Raw genomic sequence first — 22,225 nt, 5'->3', positions numbered from 1 at the left:
GCTCATGCGGGAGGCAACCAATCCCTGTGTCTCTCTCAATGTTTCTCTCCTTCCCTCCCTCCCTCCTACTCTCTCTTAAAAAAATCAATGGAAAGAATATCCTCGGGTGAGGATTAAAAAAAAAGAAAGAAGTAATAATGAACTCACATAGTTAAGTTTGCAGTAGAGGAAAAGGGCAGTCAAAGAATTTTATTTTCTATAAAGTAAGAGCTTATGTGTTGGACTAGAGCAGTGGTCGGCAAACCGTGGCTCGCGAGCCACATGCGGCTTCTGGCCCCGTGGCATGGGCCACGAAGTTTCAATCGCACTGTACGTGCGGGCCCCGCACGTGCTATTTTGTGAAAGAGCCACACTCTCAAGGGGCCAGTTTGCCGACCACTGGACTAGGATTCTGGAGAGGATGTGTAAAACCCTCTTTGGAGAACGAGAAAGGAGGTTGTGGAGAAACACGTGTTTTTATTACGGGCATTCAGTGATAGTAAATCGTGTGTCTGGAAGGCGGAAGGAACCTCTGAAAACAGTGTTACAGCTAATCCAGCTCAGGCTGGGTTCTGGCCTCGCGGTCCACCTGCCTGTGCGCACTCTGGGGCGCAGCCTGCAGGGTTCTGACGGATGCTGCGGTCTGGTAGGGGGTTTCCAAGGCAGGCACCTGTTCATCTGACAGTGAACCAGAAAGCAACTGCTGACCCAGAGCGTCATCTGTCCTGCTGGAGACCTTCAGTGAATGCCCAGTGTTTTCAGATACTGTTAGAACTCGGCACTCTTTTTTTAAAAATATATTTTATTGATTTTTCACAGAGAGGAAGGGCGAGGGATAGAGAGTTAGAAACATCAATGAGAGAGAAACATCAATCAGCTGCCTCCTGCACATCCCCCACTGGGGATGTGCCCACAACCAAGGTACATGCCCTTGACCGGAATCGAACCTGGGACCCCTGAGTCTGCAGGCCGACGCTCTATCCACTGAGCCAAATCGGTTAGGGCAGAACTTGGCACTCTTAAAAAAAAAGTCTCCCCGTCATTTTAGGGGTGTCAAATACCATTGATTTCAAATCAGGAAGGTTGGTAGCCTGTTTTTGCCTGTTTAGGGAAAAAGACACCCTAATATGGTTATATATGAACATTTTATTGTAAAAAGTGGAGTTGGCTGAAAATCTGAGGAGTTAGCTTTCTTCTGTCACTTAAATTTTTATTTTCAAAATAATTTCAAGTGTACAAAAAAGTTGAAAGAATAGATTTAAGCAAAGAACTTCTGTATGTTTTTTTTCAGATTTACCAATTGATGACATTTTGCCACAATTGCTTTATCATTCTATAACATATGTAGGGATATACACATACTATTTCCCTGGTCAGTTTTGTTTTATCTTTGTAATCATAATCTAGGACAGTCCTTTCAGGATATAGATGAGAATATCGAAGTGCAGAGGAATTAAATGAGTTAACTTAGGTTTTGCCTAGGAGCTGGGACTCAGTACCCGAGTCCTCTGTCCCAATCCATGTTCTTTTTCTGCTTTGCTATCTTTTACTTGACTCTCCCGATGAATAGGCATTCTCTACAGAGAGAATGTCCGCAGATACTCTGAAGTCATCAGTGCTCCAACTTTTTAGTACCAAGACGATTTTCATGCTTAAAACCGCTGAGGATGATGAGTATGTTGACTCTCTTTTTGTGGTGATGGCATACACATGTTGAAATTTATCAAATTGTACACTTTAAATATGTGCAGCTTATTGTACGCCAATTGTACCGCAATAAAACTTTATAAAATTAAGGACCCCAAAGAGCTTTTTTGTTTCTATGGGTTATATCTATCAGTATTTATCAAACTAGATATTAAAATGGAGGGACTTTTAAACTATTATCTATATATATAAAAGCCTAAGTGACTGTTAGGACCAGACGACTGGCCAGTAGCTATGATGCGCACTGACCACCAGGGGTGTGGTTAGTGTGCTCTCACAGCCAACTTCCTGCAGCCGGCCAACCTCCCGCGGTCCCTCCCCCCGCTGGCCGGCCTGATCAGGACTGGGCGAGACGGCCCCGATAGCCAGCCAGGCCGAGGGACCCCACTCATGTATGAATTCGTGCACCGGGCCTCTAGTTTTAAAATAATACTAAACTTAATATTAACATTCTTCATAGGTATAGTTACAAAAAAAAGAGTTTAGAAGTAAGGCGTGTGTTTTCCATTTCTCTGCGTCTCTTTAACATCTGCTTTGTGTGTTTAGTCTGTCACAATATGTTGTTTGAGTTTGAAGCATATGAAGAAACTTCGCTTCACATTTATATGCCCTTAAGAGGAGGAACCTTTGCTAGTGTTTTTCAGATAATGGATATTCGTCTTTGATTTGATATCAGATCTTGACAAGTGGTTGTCTCTTAAAGGTTCTTGCAATGTAGAATCTGAAACAATGAACTTAATGTATTCTGTTATATTAAAAGCCATGGGTTTATTTGCACTTGGAATGGATCTTACCTGATAGAATTAGTCTGTCTTTTATGTATAGACTAGAGGCCTGGTGCACGAAATTTGTGCACTCGGGGGGTGTCCCTCAGCCCAGCCTGCGCCCTCTCGCAGTCCAGGAGCCCTCAGGGGATGTCTGACTGCCCTGGAGGCAGGAGAGGCTCCCGCCACCGCCGCTGCACTCACCAGCCATGAGCCTGGCTTCTGGCTGAGCAGTGCTCCCCCTATGGGAGCACATTGACCACCAGGGGGCAGCTCCTGTGTTGAGTGTCTGCCTCCTGGTGGTCAGTGCGTGTCATAGCAACCGGTCATTCTGCTGTTCAGTTGATTTGCATATTAGCCTTTTATTATATAGGCTATTACTACTTAATTGGTACTTTTAATATTTAGTCACTTGCCTTTTCTGTTAAATGCCCCAATTTCTCAAAAATAGAAATTGGGCCCAGCCAGCGTTGCTCAGTGGTTGAACGTTGACCTATGAACCAGGAGGTCATAGTTCAATTCCCGGTCAGGGCACATGCCCAGGTTGCGGGCTCAGTCCCCCAGTGTGGGACTTGCAGGAGGCAACCAATCAATGATTCTCCATCATTGATGTTTCTCTCTCTCTCTCTCTCTCTCTCTCTCTCTTTCTCTCTCTCCCTTTCCCTCCCTCCCCCCTTCTTCTCTGAAATCAATAAAAATATATTTTAAAAAAATAGAAACCAGCCCCTATGTTTTCCCATTTTACTTTTGTAGGAGAACCAAGGCATCTAGACTTGTTTCCATTGCACTTTGTACATTGCTTTTTGTTTTGAATTTAATTTTTCACTCTTTTACTGAAATAGACTCTCTGAGTAGACTGCAGTCATGATAAAAACAAAACAAAACAAAACAAGACAAGACACCCACATTTATTCTGAAGGCTGTTGCTCCTGCAAGGGAGTCTGCCTGCTTTTGCTGGGGAGCTTTGAGGAGGGAATCTAGGTCAGTAGCAGTGAATGAAGATGCGGGGTGAGCCTCTGTCAGACATGCTCATGAGACGCTGTGGGTGGAGGCGGCTGTTCTCTGCGCTGTGCCTGAGAGCTGCTCGGGGCTGGGCGGCGGTCCTGCTGTGGAGGGTAACCAGTGCCATCCACATCTTAAAACATCCTTCTCCAGCATGGGGGAGGAGATGGACAATCGTGGGGTTTACCAAAGGGTAAGAAATATAAGCAGAAAAAATGTATCTGTAAGCACCATCACTAGTCTTTCAAAGTTTATTTTGGAAATGATAGGCTATTGTGTGCATTCTTTTGGGGCTCCTAATGCTTTTCATACTAAGTGTAAATTACTTTCCAAGAAGTTTGGTGTATAGTGGAAGACAGAGGGAAAGACAGAGAGAAACATCGATGTGAGAGAAATACATTGATTGGTTGCCTCCTGTATGAGCCCCGACCAGGGCCGGGGCCAGGGAGGAGCCTGCACCCGAGGTACATGCCCTTGACCGGAACCAAACCTGGAACCTTTCAGTCCACATGCCGATGCTCTGCCTACACAGCCACACCAGCCAGGGCTTATACACTTTCTAAAAAGTTTTTGTCAAAGGCACTAGCAGGTATGATTGTTTTATATTGTACTAGGTTTCCTACAGAAACTCAACTCCAGTGGGGAAACTGGTACGTTGTAACTTTTGTTCCATGTTTCTATTTGCAGGGTCTCCAACTGCATTTCTTGAAGAGAAAATGGCCTTCCAGGGGTATCAGAACAACCAGAACTGGCCAGAAAATACAAACTTTTACTTTGAACCCGAGCAAGTGGTGAATCCTATCCAGACTGGTAAGTGCAGGCTTGCCTGTGACTGCTGAATGCAAACTAGACATAAGCATGAGAAAGCCACAGCCACCACTCGGATCAAACGTTTAGCCTCAATACAGCTCGGGAAGTACAAGTGTAGCTGAAGCCCTGGACGTGGAAGTGACCCTCCTCTCTGGGCCTCTCTCCGTCGTAGGCACATGCCCTCTGGCTCTCTCCCCTGCAAAACCTGTTTTGAATAAAGTAACTGAAATTCATATTCATTGAAGTTTAATTCTTCTAAAAGGAAGTATTACAATAATAATAGCACAATTTTTTCCTTTTCATTGAATGTATTGGGGTGAGTCTGGTTAACAAAATTATACAGGTCTCAAGTGCACAGTCCACACACAGCTGTACACTGTTGTGTGTTCACCACCAAGTCAGGTCTCCGTCCATCAGTCACCATTTCATAGCACCGTTTGTTGATGCCTGTTTTGCGCCAGGCATAGTGCTACAGCCTGTATATATGTGTATGTGTGGGTGTGTGTGTGTGTGTATATATATATATATTATATGTGTTTCTTACCTAACTCTGCCAAGTATATATTATACTCATTTGACAGAAGAGAAAAACCAAGACTCACACCCACTTTCTACAAAATTCAAAGTAATCTGTGGAGTCAGAGGCCTGTCTGAGCGGGAAGCGGTGAGGAGCGGATTGCAGGAGGCCTCACGTGGAAGCCTCAGTGCCTCCGGGCCGAGGGACCTGGCTGCGAGCTCACGTTGTCTCCACTGAGATGGGGCTTTTTTGCTCTTGGACTTACAGGGGACACGTAGCTGGTTTCAAATTAGTGAATATTTATTGATTTCTTACATGTACAGTGACATTACCTCAATTTATTGAACTTACTATTGACAACACACGTATAACCAATCAGCATTCACTGTAGGGTAGTAAGGAATGCTGTCTTTGCAGTAGTGTTCCCTGGGGTTGAGTTTTCGATCCCTTTTCCCTCCAGATCCCTACCAGATGCGCTGCGGTGACGGCCTGGAGGATCTGCTCTTCTTTCCCGGCGGCGCGAACAGCGCTTCCGCACTGACGCCGCAGGGTGACCCTCTGAGAGACGGTTACGGTATGGCTCCTCCCGCTGGGCTGGCTGCTCCCTTCAGACAGTTAACGTGGTCTTTACCCATCACCTTTGAAGTTCACTAGGCACAGCCCTGCTTAGGGGCTGTGGCTGGGACAGGCGCTTTCTAGACCAATCGCAGGAGAGAATTCAGTTGGGCTTTCTGGGCTGCTCACCTCGCGTGATGGGATCTTGAATTCTATGTCCTACGGCCAGATTCTGCCTCCACATTTTAGTGCCTCATTCAATGGCCTTGGGCAAGTTTTGTTTATAACTTTAGTTTCTTTTATCTAATAAGGGGCCAACAGTAGTTCCTACATTAAAGATGAGCTAAGATCAAATCAAATTATGTAAAAGCATTTTGCATATTGTTCATTACATAGTAAACATGAAACAGATCTTAGTTATGAATTGGGAGTATCCACATTGATGGTGCTGCATAACTTTCACACAGAACTTTTCTTCTCCTCACCTTGGGTCTCAGCGGGACTATGTAACAAGAAGACAGGTGAACCAGAGCAGAATAGTTTATTAATGCATGTAGCATTCACCATGCAGGAGAAAAGCAACACAAGGTGGTTTCTTAGAATTTCTGTTTCTGTAGCATCTTCAGTAAGAGCATGACATTTGTAGAGAAATGACAGGACAAAGGAAGCCATTTTAGACTGAAGGCGGCAGCCTGAGGGGCAGGGTGCGGAGGGAACTCATGGTTTGCCTGCAGCTTGCTCTGGACCCCCTCTGGGCTGGGAAGAGTTTAATCTCAGTAAAATCTCAGGCAGAAATGGGGGCGGGGGTCCTTTTCTAGGTTTGCTGCTGCTTAATTGCCTTCAACTCAAACTAATTTTTCAGTCAAAAAGACATATTTTGGTCCCCTTCACTGCCCAGCATCAGTAAGTCCCACTTCAGACAGTGCTTGTGATTCTGTCTTTGTAAAGATTCTGGCTAATGGCCCTGGCCGGTGTGGCTCAGTGGATAGAGCATCGGCCTGCGGACTAGGGGGTCCCGGGTTCAATTCCCGTCGAGGACATGTACCTGGGTTGCGGGCACATCCCCAGTGGGGGTGTGCAGGAGGCAGCTGATCGATGTTTCTCTCTCATCGATGTTTCTAACTCTCTATCCCTCTCCCTTTCTCTCTGTAAAAAACCAATAAAATATATTTTAAAAAAGAAAAAAAAGATGCTGGCTAATAATATGTTTCATTAGGTTTTTCTTTGGACTCTTGGGAGAAGGATGTTAAGTGAGTTGACCTTGATGTTACCCATCTAGTCTCCTGATACTTAGATTTTGGCTTTGGCTCCTGTTTTCCCAGTTCACTAGGTAGTGAGTCATTTAGATGCATTGACTTCTTTCCTCACAGCACCTTTCTCCTCTCCTTTTATGCTCCCTCGCTTTCCCCCAATGTAACCCCTATCACTCCACACCCAGCCACCTCAGTCACCTCCTGACTGAGTTCCTGCTGCCTTTTAAAATCCGTCCTGATTAGACCTGGAAGATTGGCCCCTCTGCGCCCTGTTCTGTTTGTCATCTCGTTTTCATGAGTAAGACTCAAGGTGCCTTGTTTGTTTTCCCTGCTCAGGCTTAACTCTCTCTGGCTTTCCAGATCCCCTGTGCACTCTGACCGTCTTTCCCTGGCTGATACGCAAGGTGTGCAGCATTGAATCAGACGGACCTCATAGTCCCAGACACATCTCGCCCTGGTGGCCTCTCTGTACTGCTTTTTTGCTCATTGTTCTCCGTCCTTGACATTGACTCCTCTCTCCTCTTCTTGCTCTTGCTTCTCCTCAGAAGCCTTCTGTGGCTATTCTGGTCCTTGTGGTTGATTTTAAACTCTGACAGCACCTCGTTCATACTATAACTTCTGTATTATTTGATCTATGTCAAAGATCTTGCCTCTCTAGCTAAACTGTAATAATGTTGATAGCAAGAGGTTATTAAATGCACTATTTTTTTTTAAAAAAATATTTTATTGATTTTTTACAGAGAGAATGGGAGAGGGATAGAGAGTTAGAAACATTGATGAGAGAGAAACATCGATCAGCTGCTTCCTGCACACTCCCTACTGGGGATGTGCCTGCAACCAAGGTACATGCCCTTGACTGGAATCGAACCTGGGACCCTTGAGTCCGCAGGCCGACGCTCTATCCACTGAGCCAAACCGGTTAGGGCTTAAATGCACTATTAAGTCTGGCAGTGGACAGCATAATAATAATCTTTTGACATTATCTAGTTATTAATAATTTACAAAGCATTTCCACAAAATTGTTTCTAACTTTGAAAAAGGAGGTGTTAATCTCTTTATGGGTGAGAAAGTTAAGACCTCGATTCTTTACTATACATTATGTTGTATCAGTTGTGGTGTTGAATCTTTGAAACGCACGCTGGGAGGTTGACTCAGCACTCCAGGGCTATGGTGACACTGCACAGCCTGCTCACTAGCCAGGAAGCTGGAGAATGTTGGAGCGTTTCCCCAGAACTTTCTTGCTTTGTTTTCATTGGCATGTTCCCTTAGGTCTCCATGCTGTGGCAGTAGAGAAAGCTTACTTTAACTGTCAAACACCTTCTTCCCCCCATGTTGACATGTTTGTTTGTGTTTCACTATTAGGTCACCTTCCTTGCGACACATTTACTCCTGAAGCAGTTGTACCTCAGGGCTGGCCTGTGGAAGCCCCGCACTCCCCCCAGGCGGGGGTCTTCATTTCCCCAGAGGCCACACCACCTCTGCAACCCACAGCAGGTAAAGGATTAGAACCCCTCTTTATTGGTGTGTGGTGGCAGTATTTTTTAGCAGCATATAACAGTGTAAACAAAAATGTCAGATTTGTCACAAATATTTTAAAACTTATATTACTGATTTCACAGCTAGAGAAATGTAGGTGTAGTTGAGATATAAGACTTGGGGTTAATGGGCAAAGAAAATCCCTTTTTAATTTGGTGCAGATTTCAGATTCTTGGGCCCACATTCCCTTTCTGACAGTAATTATAAACCTGTATTGTTTTTTTAAACATTGGGTGTTTTTTTCTTCTTTGCCTTTTCTCCTCCATTATTCGTTCTCCCAATAGCCTATTCTTTTACGTATTGGGACTGTCAGAGTAGGCACAAAGGCATTCACTGGCCAGCTTCTTACTTATGTTTGGGGTGTTAGGGTCACAAAAGCCAGATATTCCTGTGCTCTAGGAAAGTGAGTTTTGAATGCAGAACTCTGAGCAGACTATGATGGCTCCTTGAATGTCCAACGTATTTCCCTTAGAGCCAGCCGGGAAGAGAGACATGGCATCAGAAGAGAGGGCATCGACCAGAGCATCGGAAACGATGATGGGACTGAAGGCTGCTGACACGGCACCATCTAGAGAAACAGAGATGGCCCTGCCTCAGGACATGGCGCCAGTCACAGAGACAGAGACACTGGCCACAGACGTGGCATCACCTACCAAAGAAGATGTGTCCTTTGCCAAGAACATGGACTCACCCATTGAGTCAGACGTGGCTGTGGTCACGGACGTGGTACTGCCTATAGAATCAACGGAAACCCCAGCCAAGGGTGCAGTGCTCTTCAGAGACACAGAGAGGGCACCACCCATAGAAATGGACGCGGCTCCAGCTGAAGGCGTGGTGTCACTCACAGAAAGGGAGATGGCATTGGCTAAGGACATTGCATCACCCACAGCCAAGGAGTTGGCTTTGTCCTCGGGAACAGAGGTGGCCCTGGGCAAGGACATGGCTCCGCCCCCAGAAACAGAGGTGGCCCTGGGCAAGGACATGGCTCCGCCCCCAGAAATAGAGGTGCCAGTCAAGGACATGGCTCCGCCCCCAGAAACAGAGGTGGCCCTGGGCAAGGACATGGCTCCGCCCCCAGAAACAGAGGTGGCCCCGGGCAAGGATGTGCCTCTGCTTCCAGAACCAGAGCCATCCCTGGCTAAGGATGTTGCACCACCTTCAGAAACAGAGGTGGCCCCAGTTCCGGTGAAGGACGTGGGAACTGTACGGACACCAGGAAAACCAAGCGAGGGCTCCCAGTTCGCATCTCCCCAGAACGAGGGGCCTTCAGCTGTGCCTGCTGCCATGCTTTCCCCAGGTGCGGACTCACATGTGTTCTCAGTCTTTCTGTCTACCAGGGGGTAGTCTCCATCGGGGCCAGGGAAAATAAAGACAGTGCTTTGCAGATCTGTACACATTCCTACTCTCCCAGACAGTTACTTCTCAGCTCACCTCCTCCAGCACCGCCTTCATCCCCACTCTGTGCCGATCTTGTTCCTCTTATAGATCAGTGAGCAGTAAGAGGGGCCTCACAGCCTCACTCCTCACCTGCCTACCTGACTCTTGTGTCTGTGTCCAGAGACTCTGCCCCTCCTGTTCCTGGGAGGAAGCATCCCTGCTTCTGATTAAAGCCACCTCTGTTTTGTACTAGATCCCATCTCTCTCTCTCTCTCTCTCTCTCTCTTTTAATCCTCACCCAAGGATGTGTTTCTATTGATATCTTTAGTGAGAGAGGAAGCAGGGGAGAGAGAAAGATGAGAGAAACATTGATGTGAGAGAAACATCAGTTGGTTGTTTGCCTCCCCTGTGTGCCCGACTGGGGATTATCAAGATGATCAACCAGAGATGAGCCCCCAGGACAGCGCTCCGGGCCAGCGAGCACCCCGCCAGGGGCTCTCCCTTCTTCCTCTCAGCAGTGCTTTCCCTCCAGTGGGCCCTGCCCACCAGCATGCAAGCACTTGTTATTGTCCCATTTTAAAAACAAGCCCCTCCAATTCCATCCCCCCCACCCCCTCCCTGCTGCCCTCACTGCAGCCCCTCAGTCCTCAAACGCTCCTCCATCCCCAGCTCTGGAAGGTGGAGAAATAGCTGAGTCGTGCTTCTTGGAAACCTGTGTGGTTTTACTGTCACCTTTAGAGCCAGTCACAGCCGTGGGCCAAACGTCCGCCTTGCCACCAGACGAGGCATCTGTGCCAGAGAAACTAGAGCAAAGGCAGCCGCTCAGCCGTCAGCCTCCGGAGCCGCCTGCAGCGCCCTCAGGTGGGTCGGGAACCACTGCCCTGGGAGGGTGGGTGCGGCCGTGGCCTTGCCCCTGGTCGCAGGTGGTGATCAGCAGACCGTTGACGAGGTCCGTTCTCTTAGATTTTGTCTTGTTTGGGCAGAAAGTCAGCTTGTTATCTACTTTTCAGTGATCACCACGCCAACCCAGGACACCTAATGCAGGTCAGCTGTTCCCCATTCTGTCCCGTGTGGTCTCAGGCAGGTTACTGAACGGCCCTCAGCTTGCTCTACTGTGAGAGGAGTATGTTGGTTCATGTTCCATGAACCCCTGGTGACAGTGTCACAGCCCGGCCGCATGGGCACCGCCCGGGAGCTCGTCAGAAACGCACGATCTCGGCTCCACCTCAGCCTCCCGAGTTTGCAGATAATTCTTATGCCCTTACCTGTGAGAGGCCCTGCTCCCGGAGGCTTCCTGCCTTCAAGTCCGTTACTTTCTATTGTGAGCCAGAGACGTGCATAGTTTATCATCTTGAGTCTCCGCTTGCTTTCCCATGACGGTTAGAATGTGACCCGGAGGCAGGGACTATGGTTATTTCCTTTACATCCTGTGCTTTGCACACTGAAGAGCCAGCACCAAGAAGTACCACAATTAAGTTTAGGGTGTTTGTTTGTTTGTTTTTTAATATATTTTATTGATGTTTTACAGAGAGGAAGGGAGAGGGATAGAGAGTTAGAAACATCGATGACAGAGAAGTATCGGTCAGCTGCCTCCTGCACACCCCCTACTGGGGATGTGCCCACAACCAAGGTACATGCCCTTGACCGGAATCGAACCTGGGCCCCTTAGGTCCCCAGGCCGACGCTCTATCCAGCGAGCCAAACCAGCTAGGTCAAGTTTAGGTTTTTTTAAGATGTCGTTTTAGTGACTCAGCATATCAATAAAGATTTATCAAGTTCTTAATATGCACAAAATACACCATGCTGAAGCATAGAGGTAGCTAAGTCGGGGCCCTTGCCCTTCCATCATTTTATTACAGCCTGGATAGAAAGAGAAGTCCCCAGGCATGAACACCGAAACCAAAGATCTATGTAATTGAATTAGTTTAAGAGATGGCACCAAATACTAGTAGCTACTGATGAATTTCCAAGTTAAATGTTATAAATGCTGTAGGGTGCGAAAGCCTAGCAATTTTTTTAAGAGAAGCAATTATTGATCTGAGGTATTAAATAAAGGGTAGGATTTGGAGGAATTGGGTGGGTAGGTATTTGGATATTCTCTGGAGGCATTTCGTGGGTCAGGCCTGACAAGAGCTGTCCTGGACCCGCTCTGCGTGGGCCCTCTCTAGGACTCAGATCCTCGCAGCCTCGACATGGAGGCAGGCGCCGGAGCAGTGACTCCTGAAACACTTCCGAGGGGTTTCTCCCCGTCGTTCCCATTCATTGTCCTACTTGGCATTATGTATCGTTCTCTGCCTTTGGGAAAGGACATTTAGGAACAGAAATTGAAATCTAACACATTTGTCTTTTACAGTAGGAGGTTCTGGTTCTGGAACGATGAGATTATTTCTCTGGCCCAAATACGAATTTAGTATCTTTTTCTTTTCCTTTTCTTCTTCTTTTTTAGTAGTATAAGTCTGGTCTGTTTCCCAGAATTTATCTGGTTAGTTTGATAACTGATTAGTATAATATTGGTGACAGACTCTTAGAATTATAAATTCAAATGCCACCAAAAAGAAACAGGAGTTTACCATTTTATTGCAGAATTGGGAATTATGTGCTTAACAAAAATAATGACAAATATAAACAAGTATCAGATGAGAGTCATAGGCAGTAAATGCTTATTATAGGGGTTAGGAAATCTCTGAATTTCTTTTCTCCAGTTTTAAATACTTTGTAAATATGTTTGAAAAAAACATTTAAGATGATCTTTGTTAAATATTTGCTAATCCCAGTTAAGGGTGAGAAATATTTCAGGAAAAAAACTTTTCCTAAATGAATTATGATGTGGGTTGGCGAAAATAGACTACGTAAATGAGCCAATGAGTGGACTTTTTAAGAAACAATAACAAGGAGTTTTCTGTTTGGAATCTTGGCCATCTTCGTGTATTGCAGGTACCCTTCCCACACCAGCCAAACCAGTGTGCAGACCCAGGGACCGCAGGGCCGCCCGGCCCCGGCCCGCCAGGGTCCCTCCTGAGCTGCTGGGAGGCTCTTCTCGGAAGACTCTCGATCCCGGGCTGGGCCCCTGCTCCTTGCCGGAGCCGGGCCGGGTCTCTGGCTCATTTCCCGGTGGTGAGCCTGGGAGCCAAAGGGAAACCACTCCTGCTGACTTCCTTGAGACACAGAGGGAGCCTGGCAGGGAGGCCTGGGAGGTAGAGAGCACAGCAATGATGAAGAAGAAAAAGAAGAGACCAAAGCAAAAGCGATGTTCCCCACCCCGGGGCGGGGGTCCCTGGGGTGATGACAGTGCAAAAGAGGCTGACGGCCGTCCCCTGGCAGCTGACCCACAGAAACCAGGTGTCCTCCCCAGCCAGCCTGCCCCTGTGGGCGGACAGCATGGACCGGCCTCCAGGGAAAGCCCGGAAAAGGATGGTGGAGTTGACTCTGGGACAGCCAAACCGGCCGCTGAGAGCTTGGTCTCGGAAAGCCCCAGGGTTCCTTCCTGTCCTTGGGAAGAACCCCCTAAAGCCGCAGTGAATTCTCAGCTCCAGCTGAGCAGAGAGGCAGAGGTCAAAGGTAACAAGTCAGAACCACAGAGCCAAGACAGGAAATCCCTGCAGCAGGGTGGGTGCAAACCACAGACTGCTCCCCACCTGGCGACCCCTCTCAGACCAGCGGGGTCCCTGGCGGAAGTTTCTGCACACAAAATAGAAGCTCCTTGGGAGGTCAGAGCCCAGGAGGGTTGCTTTCCTGTCTCGGACCAAGAGGCTACGGGGCCAGTTGTAAAACCCACAGCAGCAAAAGAGCTGCCTAATCCGACACGCACTTTGACGGCAAATAATCCACTAGAAAGCAGCCTGAAAGAAGGGAGTGATGGAAGGACAGTGCCCGCGCTGCAGACTGACAACCAGGAAGAGTTCTCTGAAGCAGCTGAGGATGTTAAGGAACGTCACAAGGAAGCGTTTCCCACGCAAGGACAAGAGATGAGCATCTTAGCTTCGGAGCAGCTGCCACAGGGCAAGATTCAGGTTCCTGGGCCCGGGAATGAACCACCTAAGAGAACAGCAGGTGATGGCAAGAGCAGGAAGGGAAGGGGGAGTTCTGGGAAAGTGAGAGCGAGTTCTGGGAAGGCAAAAGCAAGGGCTGAGCTGCCAGTCCTTCCCGACAGCCAGGGAGAGGGCAGAGCTGCCCTGGGGCCAAGTGCGCCAGCCCCTGAAGCAGAAGGAGCGCTTGCTGGGGACGGGAGGGAGGAGCCGAGGCTGGATTCTTCCCAGCAGCCGGGGGTCAGGGCTGCTCTCCCTGAGGCAGGGCTCGCGGGGGCGCCTAAGGAGACTGGCCCCAGTGTGGCCAGCACCTTGCAGATGCTGACTCCTTTGGAAACTAGGTCAGGTATGACTCAGACTCCCAGCACCACAGCAGACAGAGGAGCTGTGGCCATAGGTCTGGGTGTCAGTAACCAGAGCAGAGAAGGAAAGTGTCCGTGGATGGATCGCGAGGCAGCTCCCAGGGTTTCTGAAAAGCCTAAAAAAAGAAGCAGTGAAGGCAAAAACAAAAAGTTTAAAAATAATTACTCTGCACAGCTTGCTAGGGTGGAGAGCAAGGAAGAAGTCCTCAGCCCACCTTCCATAGGGAAGGATGGAGGTGCTGGCACTCCCCATCAAAACAAAGACTTAGCACTCACTTTCCCCACCAGTCACGAGCCTTTGCTCTCACAGACATCAAATACACCCACAGTGGAGGTGGTTGACGGAAAGGCTAGAAATATTGAGGTTAATTCTTTTGAGCTCGGGGCTCTGGGTGGGAAGAAAACAAGTACAGTCAAGGGTGCTGCTGTTATTGAAGTAGCTACCCAGGTGACAGATGTGAGCTGCCAAGACCAAAGCCAGGGGGCGGGACTTGTCCCTTCAGTCCCGCCTGCAGAGCGTAAGACAGATGCAGCCCGGGGGCCCACTGCAGCAAGGGACAGCCCGAGCAAAAGGAGTGATGACGGGAAAAGCAAGAAGGTGAAAAATAGCTTTTCTGAGAAGCATATTTTGGAGAATAAGACAGATGCAGCAGAAAGACATGTTCCCATGGAAGCCACAGGAGACCACAGAATTGAAGGAATGGGCTATGTGGATGAAAATAGAAATATTACATTTACCTGCCCCCGAACACCATCTGAGGTCATGAGTACGTCAGCCCCTCCAGAGGCTGTGCATTCAGCAGCCTGTGAAAAACTGCCCACTCCTAGTCCTCAATTAGTAAAGGGAGGTGAAGCCTTTACAGGCACCTTGGCAGAAATTAGGCAAGGGACAGCTCTGGCCCAGATCTCCGAATGGTCAGTGGTGGGTCATTGCAGCAAAGATGGCGTCCCAGAGCAGGAAAGAGCCCTGGCCGCCTCCGCTGCCAGGCCCCGTGCAAGCCCAGGAGGAGGCGCCCTGACCCTCCCAGCAGCCACAGAAACAGGGCAGCGCCCTGGGGACCGCTGTCCTGAGCATAAAGAGCAGCTGGCTGAGCCCGTGCAGAACGAAGCAGGGGTAGACGGAGGGCGTGTGGGGGGAGAATCTGAGTCAGTGCCCAGGGGGGCATCTAAGCGTCCAGCAGAGGAAATCACAGAACCAGCCAAGGGCCCCCATCCTACAGCGCCCACGGCAGACCATAGCCCACCTGAGCGCAGAGGCCCCGGGGTGCGAGCCGGCGGGAGTCCCGTCCCAGCATCTCCAGTGAACAGAGAGGCAGAGGCTGGGGAGGGCTCTGCTTCCGGTCACACCCCCGACTTCCCCGGAGACGGAGCACACGGGCCCCTTTGCTGTGAGGACCCACGTGCTGAAGGCAGAGCGTCCAGGGGCCCCGGTGGTTTGAATAAGGAGATGGAGGTGACTCTTCCGACTCCAAAAAGTGAAAAGGACAAACGGGAAGGAAGTAGCCTGGCTCCTCAAGTCACAGAGTCAGCAGGTGCTCCCTTGCCAGCACCAGAACTCCAGTCGGATTTCTTCGATGGCCGGCTTGGTGCTGCCCCCTCGAGTGCGGTAGAGAAGTTAGTAGTGACTGCCTGCCAGGGGCTTCAGCTCCCAGAACCCAAAGATAAGGTCTCGGAGGCACCTGAGAAAATGACAGAAAAATCTGAACCGAAGGCTCTGGGCGAAGGGAAGAAGGAAGAAAAAAGAGTGGCAGAGCCAATGAAAGGCTACATGAGACCCACCAAGTCCCGAGGACTTGCTCCACTTTCGCCAAAGTCTGCGGTCCAGGAGCGCGAGAGACCCAAGCACGCCACGCCCAGCGGTAGGAGCCTGCCAGGCGCTGTGTGTGTGCTTGTGGCTTTGAGTCCGCATCAGAGAGGCACAGAGCTTGTGCTTTGGTTCCATCCAGACTTTAATTCTCCGTGTTAATCAGTGATTTGTTGGCATGAAAAACGTGTAACTTCTAATGACGTGTTTTCTGCAGCCCAGGCATGTCTTGGCCCAGCTTGAGGAGGCTGGTGACTTGGTTGCATGCCTTCTTACCCAGCAAGGAGCCTGAGTTTTAGGTGGAGGTGAATTTCAAACATGAATTGCTTAGCAGAAGGCTGTCACTATCCACTATCCTTAATTTTTTGTTTAAAGTGTGCCTTGTATGTGTAAAAGTTCCAGCCACATTTAATCATTATTTTGTGTAAGGAGGAGAAAGCATTTTACATCCGTTTATTCTTATACTATTACTTACTTACTAATTATTGTGACTGTCTAGTTAGTTGTGAACCTGCTTGTACCCCAACCCCCCGCCGCCCCCGGGTGTGTCTCTTGTGCTGGTGGGACTGATACCCAAGCTGCTCTCTCTCAGATGAAGGGAAACGGGCCGCCTGCTGGCGCAGACGTCGCTTGTGCTTCCAGGAGAGACTAGGGGAGGGACCTCGCGAGGCAGCCCATCATTCACAGTCCGCTGCTTACAGCCGCTGGCCCGCAGTTGCCCGTGGGGTAGAGCTTTGGGCTTAGACTGTGTCCATCAAACAGTCTACATCCACGGGCAAGTCTATGAAACTTGCCCATGTGGGATTCCTCATAATTTTGTCATTTTTGGCTCTAATCAATCAAGTAATTCACATGAGATTAAGAAAGATGATTCCTTAAAGATTTAGAAATGTTATCCCCCCCCCCGCCCCCACACACACACACCCTGAAAAAGTATACATCTAACCCTGACTTCCCTGAGCCTAACCTCCAAAAATTGGTTCCTGGCCTTTGAAGGTTTTCACAGCCCACAGATGATGCTGTTTCTCAGTCACTGTCTCCCACCGTGCACGCTGCAGCTACTAACCCCAGAGATGAAGGCGCCACTTGGCCTTGGCAGCCAGCTGGGCTTGGGAGGCTGCGCCATGGATGGGGGGCATGCTGTGGGCTTGTTTGGGCGAAGTGTGTGCTGTGCATGCCTTTGTTCCCAGTGGGGAGCACTGCTGTGTGAGCGCAGGATGCTGGCGGTGGCTCTTCGCATAAGATCTGCTCATCTTCTCTGTGTTTATCTTCTATTAGCTCTCCTGTTGCCAGTGCAGAAAATGAAGTGGAATGCAGGAGCTTCCAGCTTCTGTTCAGGTTTCCAGTGTTCTGTCCAGGGCTTTAATTGAGTTTATAGGTCGCTGCTTTCGTCTCAGCAGGGATGCAGAGGGCACGGACATTTTCTGAAACCTCGCCATCTCTTTCTGTTCAGTATCTTCCAAGAGATGTAGAAAGAGGGTTTGTCTGGTTTGGAAGGAAGCAGAGGCTGTAGAGCTGCGGGCCTGCCTCAGCCAGGCCAGGCTCAGAGCCTGTGTGAGGAGTGGCCTCGCGGAGGGGCTGCAGAGAGGGTGTTGGATTTTGGACAAAATTTATTGTTTCTTCTCTGAATTCTAAAATACTTTTCCCTAATGTGAATGTAATCTATACATTTTAATAGTTAAACCCTTTTTGTACTCGTTTTTGAATAGGTAGTACATTCACATGGTACAAAGGGGGATACACCGTAAAGTGTAAGTCTGCCTCCCCCCAGGCACCCCATCCAGTCTGAGCACAACTTGTCGGAAAAGGGCTTCCTGTGGGGCGGTGTGTTTTGTGACGTTGAAGGGGCGATCGTGATGGACCCCGTGGGTGCTATTGCTCCACAGAAGTCCCCCTGGAGCCAGGAGAGCGGTGGGAGCAGGGCCCCTGGCACGTGGTGCTTGGGCGGGACAGCTGTGGGCGCCTGCACAGCCCTTCCCTCTGCGGGGGCAGCACCCGGCCTCCTTTTTCTCAGCTTCATTCCTTTTTCTCAGTTTGCTTGAGCCCATCAGCTGACTTCCATCAGCCGGGAATGTCAGTTGATGGTGGGAAATTCTCTTGGTGTGAAACTGTATAAATCCCAAATCCTCACAGTGCAGCCTATGAAGAAACGGTTGGTAAGTTTAGAACTTGCTCCACTTCCACACCCGGAGAAGTGCCGCTGGGTAGGTAACACCTTTCCTTAGCAGGATGCCATTCGTGAGGTTCCTTTCCTGTTGCTTCCTCCCACTGACTCTCTCATTCTTTGGCTTTTTCATCTTCCTGGCTGAATATGAATGAAATTTATGGAGAATTCTATATATATACACAACTAAAGAGAAACTTACTATATGCTCAGCACTGTCTCGCATGGTTTTCGCCCTTAAACAGTTCTCCTCACCTGATTTCAATGAGAACATCTAGTCTGCAAGGCGTGCAGCACATGTCAGCTATTCCACTCTAAGGGTTCTTCCCCTCGAATCTCCTCCCCCACTGTTACCCTGTCACCCTCTGGCTGACACGTAGCATTGGAGGGTTCAGGAAACCAGTGACAAGCAACAGCTTCTGACGTGGGCTGTTGCCGACATATGTGCTTGCTTAGAAGGGGAGCGGCCCTGTGTGCTGGGGCAGGTGAGCCTGGCTGGCGCTGACCCGGAGGACGGTGGGTGTGTGTTAGGTCCCATGACAGGGTGTTTCCATAAGTCACTTAGTGTGGGTTTGTGCTGTGGGCGGGTCACTGGTGTGGCCTCCGCTTCTGTGGGCCCCATATGGATGACCTGGTCAAGGGTCACAGAAATCAGATTACTAGCTCCGGTTGTTTTCATTCGTCTGTTTGCATTCCAACTTTTGAAAGTTAATCAGGGAGAATCATGATTCTCTTGATTCTCATGTACTAGGAAATGTTTCTAAAATTTAGTTGAATGTGGTTTTAAAGTGCTTCTGCCGGTAAGTAAAGAAAGAGATAGCAATTGTACAGCCTCCAGCTTTGATGAGTGTCACAGGCCTTGTCACCAGTAGAATGACTGACTTGTATTGTAATGATGACGGATAGAAACGGTCCTCTGCAGACAGTAGCAGGTAGCATTTGGTCAGTCTGGAAAGTAGCTTTGTTGCATGAGGAACGGATAAGAAATGCAGGGCAGCCAGTTGTGGAGCAAATCAGGACCAAAGCCTGGACCCGTCGAGGACTAGCTCAGGGCACAAGGCAAACCAGACCCATCCACCCACCCATGCACCCGCTGAGATGGGCCCTGCGGCGGAGCCAGCTCCCACGAGGCTTGGCATGTCTGTCCTCTGTGGTCTGATGAAGAGCCTTGGAGACCACCTGCGACCAGATGCATGGGAGGGGATGCATGCACTTTCCTCAGACTTGCAGAATGGAGCCTAAACATCTTTAGCCCAAGGCGGCACACTTCAGATCAGCGCCTGCCTAGGTGAGTGGAGTGATGGGACGGTGAGGTCACGTGCTTCAGCACCAGTGCAGAGGGAATTCACCCGTCTGCCCCGAGAGCCTGCTTACTTAGTGTGTGCCAAGCGCTGTGCTGGACACGGAATGGCAGAGTGGACAGGTGTGACTCCCGCCCTTTAGAAGCTCCCAGGAAAGGCACATAGATACAGTTATGCTGTAGCTTCCAAATCCCGAGAAAGGGCAGGGCAAGTGAAGTGTTGCCAAAGCAGGAAGGAGCCAGCTTCCAGGGCAGAAAGGATTTAATGAGCCAAAAGCTAGCCAGAAAGGACCAGGCCCTGGGGCACGAAGCCGAAGCCAGCTGCAGCGGGTGGGGCGGTGCGGGGCAGGCAGCATGCCCGCAGTCCTGGGGTTGACAGGCACTTCCATGAATGTTTGGGGGAAACGGTGCTTTGAAAGAACTCCCATGGGCCATAGATAGAGGGTGGCAAAGGCGAAGCGGGCGGAGTTCTTGGACAGCACGCAGTCTTCAAGGAAAAAGTGGTTACTGGCTCTGATTGGTTGCAGGTAGTAGTCCTGACAGTTCTTGCACGTGGGGCATGCAGTGCGCAAGGCGCCCTCATGCCTGGAGGCGGACGCAAAGCTCCGACATGCATCAGGATTGTGGGCCACAGCCATGAACTGGCTCACTGCTCCACCTGTGATGTCATTTAGAACATCTCGGAATGTGTTTCTGTCAGTCTAGGAGACTTCACAGAGGAGGTGGCGTTGAAGTGAGTTGTGAGTGAGCAGGAGTAAAACCCAGAGGCGCAGAATGCTAGTGGCAGCTGAGCCTAGAATCTGTCTTCTGGTTTATAAGCACGTTTCTTTTCCCCGGGCGTGCTCAACCTTGCAAGACTGCCGGCAGTTCTCACTCACTGCCTGACACATGGGGTGCTGGGAGGTGTGACCGTGCGTCTGTGGCCGCGATGATGTCTGCAGCTCTGAGCTGGACTAGAGCTCTGGAGAGCCATCGGACTGCTGGGTCCTCTGTGCTGGCCATCAGGGAGCTTTCGCCGCATTTGGAGAGGAACAGACCCTTCATCCTTTTTTGTTTTTTAAGACAAAGTTTATTAGGAGTCATAGAGGTAGAGATGGAAGGAGTGAGCGTAGGAGAAATGGGCTCAGGAAACAAGTCACAGGCGAAACCAAAGGCCCTGGAGTTCAGGAGAAAGAAAGCGGCCAGGAAACAGGCCTGGGAGCTGCTGACCCTCCTCCTCCTCCTCCTCCTCGCCTCCTCTGCCTCCTCCTTGGTGTGTGTTGCCAAAGTAACAGTCGAGTCAGACTTTAAGTCACTCTGCCTCTCCCCTCTGTACCAGCCTCTGGGTCCACGTTTTTCTTTTTCGGATTTGATTGAATTTATTGGGGTGACGTTGGTGAATAAAGTTGCATAGGCTTTGGGGTACAGCTCTGTACTGCATCATCTGTCTATTGTATTGTGTATGCACCACCCCCTGCATTCGCACTTTCCTCGGTGAAGCAGGAGGACCTGCTTACTCAGGCAGCCTGCAGGGAGCTCAGAGGCCGGCCTGTGCAGACATCACTTCGCACACATGCCAATGCTTTTGAGAATGGAAGAGTGGCAGAGAACTGCTAAGGAATAAGTCACCCTCCCTTCCTCATTCTCTGCAGTTAAAACAAAACAAGCCCTAGCGGTTCGCTCAGTGGGGAGAGCATCTGCAGGACGGTGAGGTTGCAGGCAGCAGGGGGTGCCGTTCCAGCGTTGCCTGGGCATTTTCTTGTTTGGTCCTGGTGGGGAGGGTTTGGGTCGGCTGTCTGGCTTTTTCTTCGCCTGGGCTCCTCTCTGCCCCTTCGGAATATGGCAGCCAACTCGGATCACCATTGTCTTCAGACAGGCGGCTCCGCCCGCAGGCCAGCCTCTGCCAGCAGGTGGCACCTTGCAGGGGAGGGCAGGCTTATTGGGGAGCTGGGCTCTGGAGCCCAAGTTAAAATCACACTGTGGGGTGGACAGTGCAGCACACCTGTGGTTCTTTGAATGTGGTGCAGCCTTTTGACGGAGATGTGGCAGTTCGAAGTGTGAGCCTGGGAGGCGCCTCACAGACACCCCCACTTCAGGTGAAGAAGCTGCGACTAGGGGCAGTTGTATGACCTGCTCAGAGTCAGAACTGTTACGTGGCACAGAGATCTCAAAACATGGTCTTCCGACCCCAGGCCAAATCATCCCCCCAAACCAGAGATAGGAAGTGTCAGTGAATTGAGTGAGTGAGTGAGTGAGAGTGTGTGCGCGCGCGCATGTGCGTGTGTGTTGGGGGAGTGACCAGTGGGATGGGTGGGTTTTGGGCGCACACCCGATTTCTCTAAGGGATTTTCCAAAGCTCTGCCTCTGGCATGTCTGGACTGCATTGCAACAGCACCCTCCTCACCAGGCTGTCGTCACTTTCCTCGTTTATTGTCCATAACTCTGTGGTTCAGCTGGAAAGTAGATCTTTACAAAGAGAAGAGCTGAGCGGGCTTTGACTGACTCCCTCCCTGAGGCTGTCTGCACCCAGGGTCTCCTCGCCTCCCATTACTAATGAGCCTCCGAGCTGCTGGCACCGCCTTCATCTCATGGTGCCCGCGCTTCCTGTGCCTGAGTGAACGTGCTGTGTAGAGCGAGGACCGGAGCCTGGATTGTTCTCTGACAGGTCTCGCTACTAAACGGCCGAGGTCAGGAGGAAGGAGAGGCGTGGAGGAGCTCAGGTTCAATGGGGTTTCATGTTTTCCTCGGTCGCAGCACTGCCGCTCTGACCACAGCCCTGTGTTGGGTGCTGACGTTGTGAAGGGCGTGCTGGGTGGGGCCCTGCACTGTTGGGGACGTGAGTAAAGTGGCGAGTGGCCTGAGCAGCAGAGAAGCTAGGTGCTCGGACAGAGGCCCCAGGGAGGGAACCGCTCTGAGGTGGCCTTGGGGATCTTAAAGACCCGAGAGGAGTAATCCAACCCGGCCTTGTTTTTCTGAAAGCGCTGCTAAAAACTTCATGAAATCATTGCAGCTGATTGCAGATGGCTTTAAAAAATCAAGCTAACGTTTCCTCATCTTGGGAAAAGACACCTAATGTATTCATTTATATATA

General features: G+C 49.9%; 1 protein-coding gene across 1 annotated transcript in view; it reads left to right on the top strand.

Moving 5' to 3' along the window:
• Positions 1-22,225, top strand: part of MAP4 (microtubule-associated protein 4) — a 69,614-nt gene that overhangs the window by 24,064 nt on the left and 23,325 nt on the right. Inside the window, exons 3-8 of the mRNA XM_014540506.1 lie at positions 4,140-4,262; positions 5,240-5,353; positions 7,950-8,081; positions 8,596-9,420; positions 10,239-10,361; positions 14,403-15,746. Of these exons, the coding sequence (XP_014395992.1) occupies positions 4,140-4,262; positions 5,240-5,353; positions 7,950-8,081; positions 8,596-9,420; positions 10,239-10,361; positions 14,403-15,746 (2,661 nt within the window). The remainder of the gene's footprint in view (positions 1-4,139; positions 4,263-5,239; positions 5,354-7,949; positions 8,082-8,595; positions 9,421-10,238; positions 10,362-14,402; positions 15,747-22,225) is intronic.

The sequence above is a fragment of the Myotis brandtii genome, unplaced genomic scaffold (assembly GCF_000412655.1).
Source record: "Myotis brandtii unplaced genomic scaffold, ASM41265v1 scaffold246, whole genome shotgun sequence".
Taxonomy (NCBI): Eukaryota; Metazoa; Chordata; class Mammalia; order Chiroptera; family Vespertilionidae; genus Myotis; species Myotis brandtii.
The sequence above is the reverse complement of the archived record's forward strand: the minus strand, read 5'-3'. Positions and strand labels throughout refer to the sequence as shown.